The sequence below is a fragment of the Tiliqua scincoides genome, chromosome 2 (genome assembly GCF_035046505.1).
Source record: "Tiliqua scincoides isolate rTilSci1 chromosome 2, rTilSci1.hap2, whole genome shotgun sequence".
Lineage (NCBI taxonomy): Eukaryota > Metazoa > Chordata > Lepidosauria > Squamata > Scincidae > Tiliqua > Tiliqua scincoides.
In genome coordinates, this window is record NC_089822.1 from 154,948,906 (window position 1) to 154,963,939 (window position 15,034).

Genomic DNA, 15,034 nt, shown 5'->3' on the forward strand with positions numbered 1-15,034 from the left:
GCTAGATGGCTTCAAGAAGGCTTGAAAAGACAAATTCATGGAGGAGGGGTCCATCAACAGCTACTATAATGGCTAGAATGAAATAGAATCACCATTTTCAGGATGGAGCACAAGGGGGCTGCTGCCTTCATGCCCTGGCTCTAAGCTTCCCGCAAGCATCCAGCTGACCACAGTTAAAAACAGAATGTACAACTGGATGGACGTTTGTTACAATCCAGTCAGACTAGTTTTATGTCAGATTAATCCCAAGTTCTTAGAACTCAGTTGGACAGAATTCCAAAACTGGGCAACTCTTGAGTCTCTGCCCCTGCTGAAACTAATGAGGCTGCAACAAAATTTGGCCTAACCCTTGCTAACCTTTGCCCTGGAGCTACCCAGCTGTGAGCAGGATGTAAGCTGTCAAACAGAGAAGAGCTCCCAGGCTTCACAGTACTGGCTCAAAGATTTAGCAAGAAGGTAGACTGGAATTTAAACCATATAAGTCATGATCAAAAAAGGAGGGAATGAAACATGTTAACATCAAGGCCATTATATCAGGCTCCAAATCGATAGAACTGAGCATTAAAAATATATTGAAGTACACAGTACGGCTGGCACCAAAGAGTCATTTCCCCTTTTTAGCACAAGTTCTGATTATAATCAAGATCGGCTCCTGACAAAATAATGCTTCTCTTGCTAATATGATACAAATTCAAATCTGATATCATACAATAATGCTGCTTGAGCATTCAGCAATTACACTTCAGCAATGTGGAAGGCTGCCCCAAGATCTTCCAGTACCTGAAGTACTATGCCAAATGCTGCCCACTCCCTGTATTGGAAAGGAAAAGAGGGGACAGAGTAGAAGTGTGGAGGAGACATTCTGTCCCACCACTCTCCTTCACTCATTCTCTTCTGCTCCACCCCCCTTCCTCTTCCAGTCCAAGGAGTGGGGAGGAGGAGAGCAAGTAGTGGAGACAGGTGGGCAGCCCAGAGTGGCCACCTGCCATCTGCTGTCTGAGGCAATCACCTCAGCTGCAGCCCAATCCTAGCCCAAGCTGAAACAGGCAGGCCAGCTGGCCTGCCCCGTATCTAGCGCAGGGTTGGGGCTACCTGCAGCTTAGCTCGAATTCATTCCCCTTAGCCCAGGTAACATGGCAGCAGCCCCAATGGGGCTACTCAGATCTAAGCCAACTAAATGCCAGATCCTGGTTCCATCCCCCGCCTGGTCCCAGGACACCCACAGACCCACCTGCCCTCCCACCGCCCCTGTTCCACCCTCCTCCCACCCTCCCCAAACCCCCACGCTGGCCTGACTCAGCCGGAATGAACTTACCCCTGGGCCGGCACAGCAGGGCCCAATTTGGCCTTCAGAGGCAGGTGCATGTCTATTCGCCTGCCTCTTGACTCTTGTGGTGGCACAAAAGTGCCTTATGACATCTTTGCGACACCTCCGGGACAGCACTAGTGACTTGTGTTGGCCCAAGGGCCCATTTAGATTGAGCCCTTGGTCTCATAGGTTGGCTGGCCCTGGCAATGTGGTCTTTGCTGTGACAGACACTTCAGTACAGAACTCATCCTCCCTACATGGATAGTTTTAGCCATCATGATTCCAGTGATGAATGGAGACATTTCATGCAGTTCACATTGTTTGCTATATGAGTGTCAGACTCTGAGCAGTCGCTTTCCATTTTTCCATCTCAAGCAATACTATCAGCCATCTATGAGGGACATGGAGTTTCTTTTTGTGATGATAATGAAAGCCACTGCTCTTCCATTTTCAGAGTACTAGCACAATTATATGTGGGAAGTTGTGCATACTCACTTTCCTACTCCCTGTTGTACAAATGTCTTTCACAAAATATTTAAAATTAAGGAACTGAAGAACCTTACTGCATCTCACCGAACGTCCATCTATTTTAGCACTCTGCCTCTAATATTTTCCAGTCAGATACCCTCAGAAAACTCACAAGCAAAACATGATAACAATGGTCTTCTTCAGTTTCTTGTCCCCTGCACATACTATTCACAGGAACATTGCCTCTGAACATGGAGTCTCACTTTTGTTTCTATTAGTATCATGGCTAATAGTGGTCAATTGATCAATCCTTCATGAATTTGGCTAGTCATTTTTAAAGTCAGCTAGTTAATTATGCTTTGTCTGAATAAGTGCTTTCTGTTCCCAAACTATTCTCAATGAACTTCATGTTTTCCAGTCCTATAAGACAGAAACATTTTTACTCGCTTTCTTATTTTTTTAAACTATAAAGCTCCAAACACTCAGCCTCTCTTTAATAATAATTTTGGTCACTTTTTTCTAAACATTCTTCCAAACCCAGTTGCTCTCCCAAACAATGCACTTCAAAAGAATCAAGCATTTTCAGAAATATTATGAATGGAATCAAGTACTATTAAGTGCAGCCTTCCATACCTTCCTCAGCACAAACTCCAGCTCATGGGCTTGATACGCTGGGTTCACAGATACCTGGACAAAGAAAGAGATAACAAGATTAATCAGATATCCTATCAAACCACATATTTTGAGACAATGATTACTTGAATTGAGGTCAGAAGTCCTATTCACTGGCAGCCCAATCCTGAGCTCCCGTGGAGCGCAGCTTCAGCGGCACATAAAATGGCTGCTGCCACATTCTGCTGCGGGTTACCGCAGGTGGCACCTTGGGAGAAAGGGACTTTCATCCCTTTCTCTTGGGTAAGGGAAGGAGACCCACAAAGGGGCTACTCAATTTACTGCCGACCAAAAGGTCGGTGGAGAGGTAAAGGCATTTGTGTAGGGCGCTGAGCCCTACACGAACGGACAGAATCAGGTGGAGCAGAGCTCCCTCCCCACTCCCTCCCCCAGCATACCTCTCGCCTGCCTTCTCCCCGCCTTCCGCCTTCCACCTCCCTGTCACGCCTCCTCCCCGCCCCCTCTTTGCCCTCCCCGGAATGCCTCTTTCCTGCCTCCCCCCACACACCTGCTTTCCTCACTGTGGCTTGGCGGTCCACATGACCGCCAAGCAGTGGAGGCTGGGCGCCTGCACGGCGCTAGCCCAGCATCGGGATAGCACAGGTGCTGGCCCAGCATTAGGCCTCATGCTGGCAGTGGCACGCTAGCAGTAAGCCAACGCGTCAAGCTCAGGATTGGGCTCTGAGTCCCCAAGTTACAGATGGCCATGTTGGTACTTTCACATAGGCATAGGCTGTCCATTCTGGTTTCATGAAGAAGCAACCATGCTAAGCTGGCAAGAGCTGGCTATTCTGACTTCCATACATTTCATCTTCTGGACAAACTTCTGGAATGGAATGAGAATGTGAATTGGGGACAACAGCCCAGTCCTAACTAAGGGCCCAATCCTATCCAACTTTCCAGCACCAATGCAGCTGCAATGTAGCCTCGAGGTACGGGAACTAATGTTCCCATACCTTGAGGAGACCTCTGTGACTGCCTCCCCAACACAGGAAGCAGTGCATTCCCCATTGGCACAGCAGCACCGGCGCTGGAAAACTGGATAGGATTGGGCCCTAACTCCCCACGCGGTAATGCAGTGGGTGCAGGCACAAGTCTGTGTGGACACAGGAAGGCAAATCAATGCTTATTAGGAGGTTAGGGCCCCCAGTCCAGATCTGCCCTCTCTCCCCATTCCATTCCACCTACCCTCTTTGAGGACCTATATAGCGCATGGAGCCGGACGCTCACTCCAATGTGCTGCCTTTTGTGACAACTGTTAAGTGCACAGCACTGACAGAATGCTTGTCCTGGATTGGGCTGCTAGTGTAGTGTTGGTTCAGGAAATTAGCTATGGAAATTAGGCAAAAATCATACATTTTTTAAAAACATGTAAAGTGCTACTTGAGAATCCTCCCCAACTTCAGTTAATATGCATTTTGATTGTTCACAAGTTATGCTTTTCTTGTTGTAAATGTCACCATGCACAAACACCAGTAAGCTTGAAAGAGGAAGCCTTCCCAATCTGCTTGCTTTGGATGCTGATTCACAGTGCCCTGAAACTAGACTTAGCTGCAATTCTGTCTCCTTGTATAGATAACACAGTTACTTTCAAAACAAACACAAATACACACAAATTGTTGACGCCGTGATAGTATAGTGCAGCATCCTGAACAATTTTTAAATAGTCGAACTCCCTTTAAGCATCACGCCTCTGTACAGACCATCTGGGCCATCACCCACCAAACTACTCAGAAAAAGGTTGAACTTACCAGGATTATTCCTGCCTCTGCTGTGGCAAATTGCATTAGGACCCATTCATACTTGTTGGGACCCCACATTCCCAGTCGGTCACCCTTTTTCAATCCAAGGGCCAGAAGCCCTGCTGAGGCCTGCTCCACCTAGAGCATGCAAGAGAATTACAATCTCATTAAATTGAGCCAGACAAGTGGGAAATGATGGACAGGGTGAAATGCATGCTCTGATCAGCATTCAGTGAAGTGGATGAATGGTTTAAAAGAAAGGAATTAATGTGCCCAGTATGTTGATGCTCCAAGACAATACGGACAAAGAATGCAAAACAGAGCTTCATGCTGGCCCTATATTTCTGATTGCTGCAAAACTGACTAAAGATGACACTCAAGTCCATAGGTGATACAAAAAATGCAAAAAGATTTAAACGGGAATGTAAACCCAGCCTCTTGCAGGGTCATGAATTAACCTAAGATAAGGACATTTAAAATGTATTTCTGTCTTTCACTGATGCACAACGGCAGAACACAGAATTAGAAATGCTTTTAATGGCACAAATTAAATTGTCATGATCATCAACCAGTTCCCAAACAACTGAAAAAAAGAAAAAAGAAGGCCTTTCAAGGATGAATTTGCTAGACATATCTGGCATTTGTACCTTTCATTTTAGAAATGTAGCTCTGGAACTATATGCACTTTTTATTCTTATACCTTTATCTTTTAAAACTATTTGTTACTTTTCAACTTTAATAAACAATAACTTGCCATAATGAGCCTTCAAGATAGAGTGGACTAACCATATGAAGAAATATACAGCATAGCCACAACCCCTCAATAAACAGACTCCCTCTCTTCATCGGAGACATCAGAGCAATAATGAATACTTTTGGGGAATATTCCAGACTTGTAATAGTATAACTTCAGGGAGCTGTGTGATCTACGGTAAATAGTGTCAGAGGATAAACCAACAAATGGCTATATACAGTATCTCAAGACAGGTCAGCTGCAAGCAAGTAAACCCAGTCCCTACCCTTATTCACTCCAGTAATATTCTAAACTCTGATTCAGCAGTCTGTGATAAAATTATGATTAGATGGGATGACAAATTATCAGTGTTGGCAGTCCAGATTCAGTAATAAGTGAATTAGTCACCTACATCTTGTCTTAACTGCGCAAAAGTCTTCCGTACTCCATCTGTAGGGAACACCAAGGCTTCTCGCTCAGGATAGCGGTGGGTTGTCTCCTCCAAGCACTGATCAAGAGTTTTAGAAAGCAGTGGAATGTTTGATATCCCCTGGAGATAGCTTGCAGTTGCTATAGGTGAGATGGGTGGTACCTCAATTTGTAGAGCACTAAATGAGAACAGGAAGAGAATCAGAAATAGCGGGAAGCAAAGTCATCCATAGATGGAAGAAGACAGAGAACTGGAGGGGGGGGGGGCATCTTCTGTGCTATAAGCAAATGATAGCCAAAATAAAGAGCTGTAAATATAAACAATTTACAATTGCTCACATGTGATTTCCTGGAGGTGAAATTAAATAAATTTATTTATACAGGTATTTATATACCGCCTTTCTTTGGTCGTCAGATTTCTCCTCAGACTTTAATCCAAGGCTGTTTACATAGGCAGGCTGTTCTAAACCCCTGTAGGGATGTTTACAATTGAATAGTTCTAGTCTTTCATAGAACTCCTCGTTCCAGCTGGATTCCTTCCGGGTCTGGCCTCTGTCTGGCCCTTTAGCTCCCACACTCCACTTGATGGCAACTCCTCACTGCCACCGAGGGTCAGCTCATCAGTATATCAGCGTGTCGTCAGTTCTCAGGCACTTCCGGTTGTTTCGAACTGGCAGCCTCAGATCTTCAGGCATACAAGGCGCAGCTCTACCAACTGAGCCAGACCTCCTGCCTTGCCCTGCCCTGCCCTCATGCCTGAAATCACTACCTGCAGTGATACAGGATTTTGCGGCTACGATATTAACTACTTGAAGAACAAATAAATTTCCTTAATGAATTAAGGCACAATCCTAACCAACTTCCCAGCACTGGCATAGCTGTGCCAGTGGGGCATGTGCTGCATCCTGCAGTTGGGGGGAAGTCATAGAAGCCTCCTCAAGGTAAGGCAATGTTTGTTCCCTTACCTTGAAGGTGCATTACCCTTATGTCGGTGCTGGAAAGGAGGATATGATTGCGCCCTTAGTTAATGAATTGTGGTTGTATATTAAGTTACATTTTAGTTAATTTTCTGCCCCACAAATACCATTCAGAGATAAGCTACCTCTCAAACCCAGAGGATGCATACAGTTAACACGACTTGTAACTGTGATGGACTTTACCTCCATAAATCTGTCCAATCCCTTTTTTAAAACATCTAGGCCAGGGGCCATCACCATATCCTGTGGCAAGGAGTTCCACAGATTAATTACATGCTCAGTAAAGAAATATTTCTTTTTGTCCATTCTAACTCTCCCATCAGTCTAGTGGTTGTCCACTGGGCCTGATGTTGTACAAGGAGGCAAATAACTTCCCTCTATCCCATTGGTTCTCAAACTTTTAGCATTAGGACCCACTTTTTAGAATGAGAATCTGTCAGAACCCACCGGAAATGATGTCATGACCAGAAGTGACATCATCAAGCAGGACAATTTTTAACAATCCTAGGCTGCAATCCTACCCAAACTTACCTAGGTATAAATCCCATTGACTATCATTATTAAAAGCATATACATAGTAGCCTGTTAAAAGTACAGACCTGTAACATTTTCCCAAATGAAGTCACATACCATGGCAGCATCAAGTCTATTAAAAATAAAATATTGAAATGAATGGGGGCCCACCTGAAATTGGCTTGCGACCCACCTAGTGTATCCCGACCCACAGTTTGAGAAATAATGCTCTATCCAATCTGTCCATCACATGCAATCTTTATAAATCTCAAAGAGTGCCTCCCCTCAGGTGCCTTCTTTCTGTACTGAAGAGCCCCAATTGCTGTAGCCTTTCCTTGTTAAGGAGGTGCCTTAGACCAAAAATCATTTTGCTCACTCCTCTTCTGCACTTTTTCCAGTTCTACTATATCCATTTTGAGATGTGGTGAATAAAACAGGAAACCAATACTCCAGATGTGGCCTTACCAATGGCACTGTAATATTGGCCAATGTATTCTAAATACCTTTTTAAACTATCCTCATTATATCTCTGCCAGCAAGAGATGATGTCTACAACCATTGCATCAGGCAGGCAAGTCACCATGCGATCCATACATTTGTCACAGATCACCCTGTCTATGTTCCTGACAATTGAACCACCCACTAAAAGGAGCCCCTAACCCCTCCTCCCTGGAGGAGTATCCTTAGTGCAAATGGATAAGGGTGCATCTCCTGATAGGGAGAAGGGGTCCCCACTATGGAATTGTTTTCTTCAGAACATTGTCTTCCATCCTGAAGACTTCCTTCAAAGGCAGCTAAGGAACTGTCATCCTGAGCGTGAGATAACACCTTCATGTCCTTGAAGTCTCTGAGAGATACTTTTCTCCTTTCTGTGCTGATCCAGGTCAGCTACCAACTCTTCAAAGGAGCACACACTCACAACTTACACAAACTTACTGTCACAAAGCATATAGTCATATGTATGACACTTTGTGCAATACACTGGATAGTTAGGCAGTAAAGAAGGGCACAATTACCATCCTCCCAAGCCTTCCAATCTTGGGTTGCCTAGATAACCCATTTTTACTACAATTCAAACTAAGGCCACAAAATTGGTGCTATGGCGGAGTAAGGATGTTTGGGAGAGGTTAGAACAAACAGGGACAGGTATAAACCAGCAGGCAATGTTCAACAGAATGAACTTTTATTATCTGGAAACCGCTGGGAAGGTTAGGTAAATAAAACATGGAAGATTCTTTAAAAAGAAATTTACACAAAAGAAACCAATAAATGTGGAATTTTGCATCTCCAAGAAATGTTTACCCAAACCTGGAAAAGAACAGACATAAGAAACTGTTAAATTCATGCACTGCCAAGGTAGCAGCTCAAATACGTACTGAGGCTGCAATCCTAACCACACTTTCCTGAGAGTAAGCCCCACTGAACAAAATAGGACATTTCTGAGTAGACCTGGTTAGGATTGTGCCCTAAATTTTATAAGCAGCTAACCTGCTGTATCTCAGCCACTACATGCATCTAGATTAATAGATTCTAAAATTAGCAATCAAGATCCTGAAAGCCCCTTTTGTATCTTCTATCCCACCCCCACTGTTGTGCTTCTAGGCATAAAGGCATTGAACTTGCTCTTTCTTTGTTTTTTATCAGGCTGCTTTTCTTATTACTTTTCCCTAGTCACAACCCTAACACAAATATATAGGAATAGCAAAAATAAAAAATAAAGCCAAATTCATGACTCTTTAACACATGCAAAGTCAGGTCTGAGTCTCAGGCAAGTTTCTGGTAAACTTCAGTTCAAATAGTTTGCCTGCTGTACATCTCAGATTAACAGCCCAATCCTAACTAAATCCCCCTCCCCCCCCCCCAATACAGCCATGGCAGCAGAGTGCTTGCTACATCAAGCTGGGGACAATCTGAAGGCCCCTTGAGGAAAGGGAACATTTGATCCTTTACCTCTGGGCAAGCCTCAACTGTCCTATCTCCAGGGGACTCACAATTAGGGGGAAAGTGATTTGGGGAACTTCACACACTATTGTATATAGGGGTTTTAATTAAGAGCATCCTTTGTATGCATTTTCTCATATATTACTCCCAAAAATAGATTCAGTAATGTTAGGTGATGTGTTGGAAAGGAACCTAGGGGGTATATTGAAGGAAGGAAGGGGTGGATCTGGCAGCAGTTTCACATGCCAAATTTCATCCCCATTTTTCTGCTTGCCCCACCCCCGGCTCTCCTTGAACTTGCACCAGGTATAGCTGACATAGATCCAAGGCAATCAGGAAGCCTGCGGGGGAGTAAATAAAAATATTTTTACTTATCTCCAGCAGGCTGTCCAATCACCCCACCACCATTATAGCATGAGTGCACACTCTGTTGGTGCAACCACATGCTATAATGTGGCATGGATGGGCAGTTACACGACAATTCTGTGTATGTTTACTTAGAAGTAAAGCCCATTGAGTCCAATGAGACTTACTACCAGATAAACGTGTAGGATCGCAGCCTTACTTTCTACTATTTAGAAAATAGGTTTAGGTTTAGAATTTCAGCCTTATGTATGCCTCATATTTTATCCCATATAAAATATTATCACTATTTATTACCCTTTGGTAAAATATTTCACACACTCATTTATATATGAACAACCTGCACTGTTGCATTTAGAAAAGGCAACTCGTAGCTGTGAACAGTTACTGTAATAAAATTGTTCCTTCAAAATGTGCTTGAAACAGGAAATGCATTTGAGATCTCTAAGGTGGTAGTCAGAGTCACAGCAAAGCTTAAATCCAACTCTTTAAGAAATTCATTATTAAAATTGCATGAAAAAGAGAAAGAGCCGTTTTTAGGCTTTGTGGTCATCATGCTCCTGGAGAATGGCATACCTGTATGTATTTCCCTGTTTGAATGTAAGGTTCTTTCCAAAAGTGTTTCAGTATCTTTTTTTTTTTTTTTACTTCCTCATTATATGTCTTGAGAATTTCTCCCAGTTCAAAAGGTGAAGTCTGACACTTTCTGCAATTGTGCAAATTTGCTTGCAGAAAGTATAAGGACAACTGCAAACACTCAACAGTACTATTCTTACTAGAAGGAGGGGAGAAAGAAAGAAAGAAAGAAAGAAAGAAAGAAAGAAAGAAAGAAAGAAAGAAAGAAAGAAAGAAAGAAAGAAAGAAAGAAAGAAAGAAAGAAAGAAAGAAAGAAAGAAAGAAGCACAGTTGCTAGAGAGTAACACACAGGAAGCCCTTCTGATAGGGCGGAGCACATTACTAAATACAGCAGTGCTATGAACAATTCAAGTAGCAACACTACCCAAGTGCTATGAACAATTCAAGTAGCAACACTACCCAGAGGCTAGGTATCCTGAAGGGCAGCCAAGTGTGCTGTTATCAGCATCAAGCAACTTTATTCAATTTGGACTACACTGTATTTGTGTGTCTAGTTTCTGTAGGCCTGTGTTTCAGGAGGACAGCCAGGCTTTACAACTTCTCTTGCTACTTCTACTCTAAGCCCCCACAATTCCAAGACCTGCCTACCTGACACCTCTTTGCTACTACAAGCACACTGATAGTGCCATCATTCAAGTGGCAGAAGACAACACATGTTCTTTGATAAAACATGGCCCACCTGCTACAGACCCACTTCAATTTTGGCCCAGCCACCCATTGTACAAGTGCCCAAGAATCAGGACTACTGGAGAGTCTGCTTCCTTTGTCCTAGGGAGAAGGAGCCTCCTTCATTCAACCTGGCTCATGGTCAGAAACTTTGTGCTGAAAGAGTCTAACAGGAAGAGGAATCACAGCAGAGCAGTCAGAAGAGGCTTGCTAATGTGTTTAAAGTTACAATACTATATTTAACTGCATTACGGTATTTATTATTGAGCAGTTGAGTAGAGTACTACCTGCTTGATTTTCCTTATAACTCCACAAGAAAAAGGGGTAGAAACATAATTTAAAAAAAGAAAAGAAAACTGAACATTCAGGGGAGGTACAGAATATGCTTGAATGGTCCAGGCCCCCGTGGCTAAAGCCCTGCTTGGGGATGTGAACTAAAATCTTCTAGTCTTCTGAAGGCACTCCTTATATGCAGGGTGACCACATGACCTCTTCTTCCAGGACATGTCCTCTTTTTTAGCCTTGTGTCCTGGTAAAGAACTTAAATGTCCCCCTTTTTCCTGTGAGCAGGCCCCTGCAGGCAGCACATAGCTTTCTTATAATTAATAAATCATAATATAGTTTTAAATTTAATAATAAGTAATATAGTGTTTAACCACAGGAAATCAATATACAAGTGTTTTTAGCTTTGATTTTGTCAAGTCCTATATTTTTCTTAGATGTCCTACATTTTGGGAAGCTTTGTCCTCTTTTGCGGTTATGACAACTGGTCATGCTGTTTATGTGGAATTAGCATACTTGTTCCTTAATAAAAAGCTGTTCTAATACATTGTTAAAGCATTGAATACATGACTATAAATTGACAATAGTCAGTTGATTTGGTCCCCAGAACACACACAACCATACACAGTCGGGATCTTGAGTTACCATACTCAGGCTCTTGAGTTGAAACAAAACTTTCAGAATCATGATCTCCCATTTAAAAAAAAAATAGCAATTTTATACCTGCCAAAGATCAATGGGCATATGGCTCTAATGCCTTTGTAACTTTCATCTTTCAGTGTTAGAATTCTGTTCTTCAGCAGGAGGACTAGGGACAGACAAGACTCCCAGCATTTTTTTAAAGCATGAAATTAGCTTACAAAGATGCAGATGAAAGGAGGAAACCAGGTAAATAAAGCAACCACACTATAGAAGAGTAATGGAAGAAAAGCTCCAGAGCAGTTGCAGATGCTTTGGGGATCACTGATTGTGCAACACACACAGCATCTCCTAGGGGCCCTAACCAAATATGAATGGTTACACTCCACAACTTTTACAGTTTCCATGGGGACCTAGATCTGAAGGAACAGTTAGTAACTGGCATTGCTCACACTTGGCACATTATCTAAATGCTTGCAGAGTAGAAGATGAAAGGAAATCAGGATTTAGGAGCAGCTGAGGAAAACTAAGAAAAAAGTGAAAAATTCTGATGAAATGTTTTTTTTTTCACATGGATCCATGGAAAAGGTATAATCAAATGTGCTCATAGCACATTGAAATATATTATAATTCCCTCATTCCATTCATGCAAAACAGTTTCAAGTGCAAATTTTTTTTTTTCAAAATGAATATTTCAAAATATTGAAATTTTTTCCCATTTTTTGGGTATATTTTTCAAAATCCAAAATGGTGGCCAGAAGCCATCTGGATTCTGCACAATGTGAGCAACAACTCTAAACTGGATACAATATTTATACAACATGCAATGAAGGATGAGGGACCATCAAAGCAAAACTGTGACAGTCTGTTAACATGGGAGGGAGAAGGGAATGATTGACATGTGATGTTATACATGCTTGCATCTCCAGCACAGTCATTTAATAACACTGTTACTTGGTACCACTAGGTATGTTTTTTTGCTCTCCTATAACTTCCATTTGCCCCACATCTCCTCTCCCTGCTATCCTGGTATTCTGGTTATTTTCTGGGGCTTTGCTTCCACTTAAATCTCTGTATATGCCCTTGGGTATAAATCCCACAGCCCAATGGGACTAGGGCTGCAATCCTATACACACTTACATGACAGTAAATCCTACTGAATTCAAAGGGGCTTACATTTGAGTAGTCAAGCATAGGATTGTGCTGTTACTTTTAGGTAAATGTGCATTGGACTGCAGCCTTAAAGATTTTGTTACCATGACAGTATTCATTTAATCAGCAACAAACAAGGAAATACAATCGCTATAAAATGTCACTCCTTGCGTGTTATAAAGTTATACAATGTTATATACATAGTATACACCTACAGTCATTATATATTGAAAGTCATACATATACAAGTTATACATAACTATATGTTATATAGTTATGCTCTACATTGCAGGAATTTTTAAAAAGTGTGCTAGTTATCAAGGGTTCAGCACAATCCTATGCATGTCTACTTAGGAGTAAGGCTCACTGAGTTTAATTAGACTTACTCCCAGGAAAGTGTATAGGATTGCAGCCTTTGTTGCTAATACTAGTACTTTAGACCAGGGGTGTCCAAAGTTTTTGGCAGGAGGGCCACATCATCTCTGACACTGTGTACTTAAAGGTAAACTACAGAATTGCTTCTCCAATTCTATTGGAAGTGCATGCAGAATTTCACATAGCTGTGAGTGTTCATGAAATACAGCATGATGCAGCCATCCAACTAGGATACTGCTGGCTTAATTAAAAAATAAATGCAATCTTGCAAAGTATTACTATTACTGACAGCATTTATATGCTCCCTGTCCCTAAGCGGCTCACAATGTAAAAAGAAACAGAAGAACACCAGCAGACAGCCACCAGAAAAGACACTGCTGGGGTGCGGAGGACCAGTTACTCTCCCCCTGCTCAATAAAAGAGGAACACCCACTTACCCAGCATGTAATTGCCCAGCGTGTACACAGTGAGCACAATTACCCAGCATGTAATTAACCTGTGGAACTCCTTGCCACTGGATGTGGTGATGACATCTAGCCTAGATGCCTTTAAGAGGGGATTGGACAAATTTCTGGAGGAAAAGTCCATCATGGGTTACTAGCCCTGATGGGTATGTGCTACCTCCTTATTATAGATGTGGGCCACTGTGAGATACAGGAGCTGGACTAGATGGGCCATTGACCTTATCCAGCGGGCTCTTCTTATGTTCTTATGTTCCAGTCGATCATACAGCCAACCAGCCACCCAGCCAGCACTCTACACTGCACAGCACAGGCTGAGGGAAGCAGCACAAAGATTTTAATGTACGAGTTATTTTTTCTAAAGGAGAGTTGGCAACCTTCAGTCCTGAAAGACTACGGTATCGCGCTCTGAATGGTGGTTCTGGAACAGTGTCTAGTGTGGCTGAAAAGGCCAATTCGGGAGTGACAATCCCTTCCACACTGGGAGCAAGTGCAGTCTGTCCCTGGTCTGTCTCCCTGGCTATGGGCCTTCCTTCTCTGCCTCAGTCTGTTGGCCAAGTGTCTCTTCAAACTGGGAAAGGCCATGCTGCACAGCCTGCCTCTAAGCGGACCACTCAGAGGCCAGGGTTTCCCACTTGTTGAGGTCCACTCCTAAGGCCTTCAGATCCCTCTTGCAGATGTCCTTGTATCGCAGCTGTGGTCTACCTGTAGGGCACTTTCCTTGCACGAGTTCTCCATAGAGGAGATCCTTTGGGATCCGGCCATCATCCATGCTCACAACATGACCAAGCCAATGCAGGCGCCTCTGTTTCAGCAGTGCATACATGCTAGGGATTCCAGCTCATTCCAGGACTGTGTTGTTTGGAACTTTGTCCTGCCAGGTGATGCTGAGGATGCGTCGGAGGCAGCGCATGTGGAAAGCATTCAGTTTCCTCTCCTGTTGTGAGCGAAGAGTCCATGACTCGCTGCAGTACAGAAGTGTACTCAGGACGCAAGCGCTGTAGACCTGGACCTTGGTATGTTCTGTCAGCTTCTTATTGGACCAGACTCTCTTTGTGAGTCTGGAAAATGTGGTAGTTGCTTTACCGATGCGTTTGTTTAGCTCAGTATCAAGAGAAAGAATGTCGGAGATCATTAAGCCAAGGTACACAAAGTCATGGACAACCTCCAGTTCATGCGCAGATTGTAATGCAGGGAGGTGAGTCCACATCCTGAACCATGAAAACCTCAGTATTCAGGTTAAATTGCCTGTCGGCACTTTGCGTTAAGTAAGTGGGTTTTGGGTTGCAGTTTGGGCATTTGGTCTTAAAAAGTTCGCCATCACTGCCTTAGGATGATCAAGTGGCCATAAACCCCTATGATCACGTGGCACCCAGCCGGCCTCTCCAAATCCATTTACCAATAGCTCTGAAACCACAGAGCTTCCAATCCTGGTAGCCAGGCCAAATTTGGGGAACCTTCCCCGAGCTGTGCTCCAGCCTGAGCCCCCTCGGGTTCAACTTAAATCTTGGAGCAGGCTCCCAATACTGGGCCTCCAGGGTCCACCCCAGACACACTGGATTGTCTCCCACAACCAGTCCCTTCAACTTCACCAGTCCCAATAATCGAGTCAGTTGTAATAGACAGGATTTATTGAAAATATGTTCAAAGAATAGTTATACAGACAGCACTGCATC

The 15,034-nt window shown here is 43.3% G+C and overlaps 1 protein-coding gene across 1 annotated transcript in view; it reads right to left on the reverse strand.

The window, feature by feature from the left end:
• ACSF2 (acyl-CoA synthetase family member 2) overlaps positions 1-15,034 on the reverse strand; it is a 70,339-nt gene that overhangs the window by 53,930 nt on the left and 1,375 nt on the right. The window contains exons 2-4 of the mRNA XM_066614722.1: positions 5,337-5,532; positions 4,201-4,329; positions 2,411-2,464 (exon numbers count right to left, since the gene is read on the reverse strand). Of these exons, the coding sequence (XP_066470819.1) occupies positions 2,411-2,464; positions 4,201-4,329; positions 5,337-5,532 (379 nt within the window). The remainder of the gene's footprint in view (positions 1-2,410; positions 2,465-4,200; positions 4,330-5,336; positions 5,533-15,034) is intronic.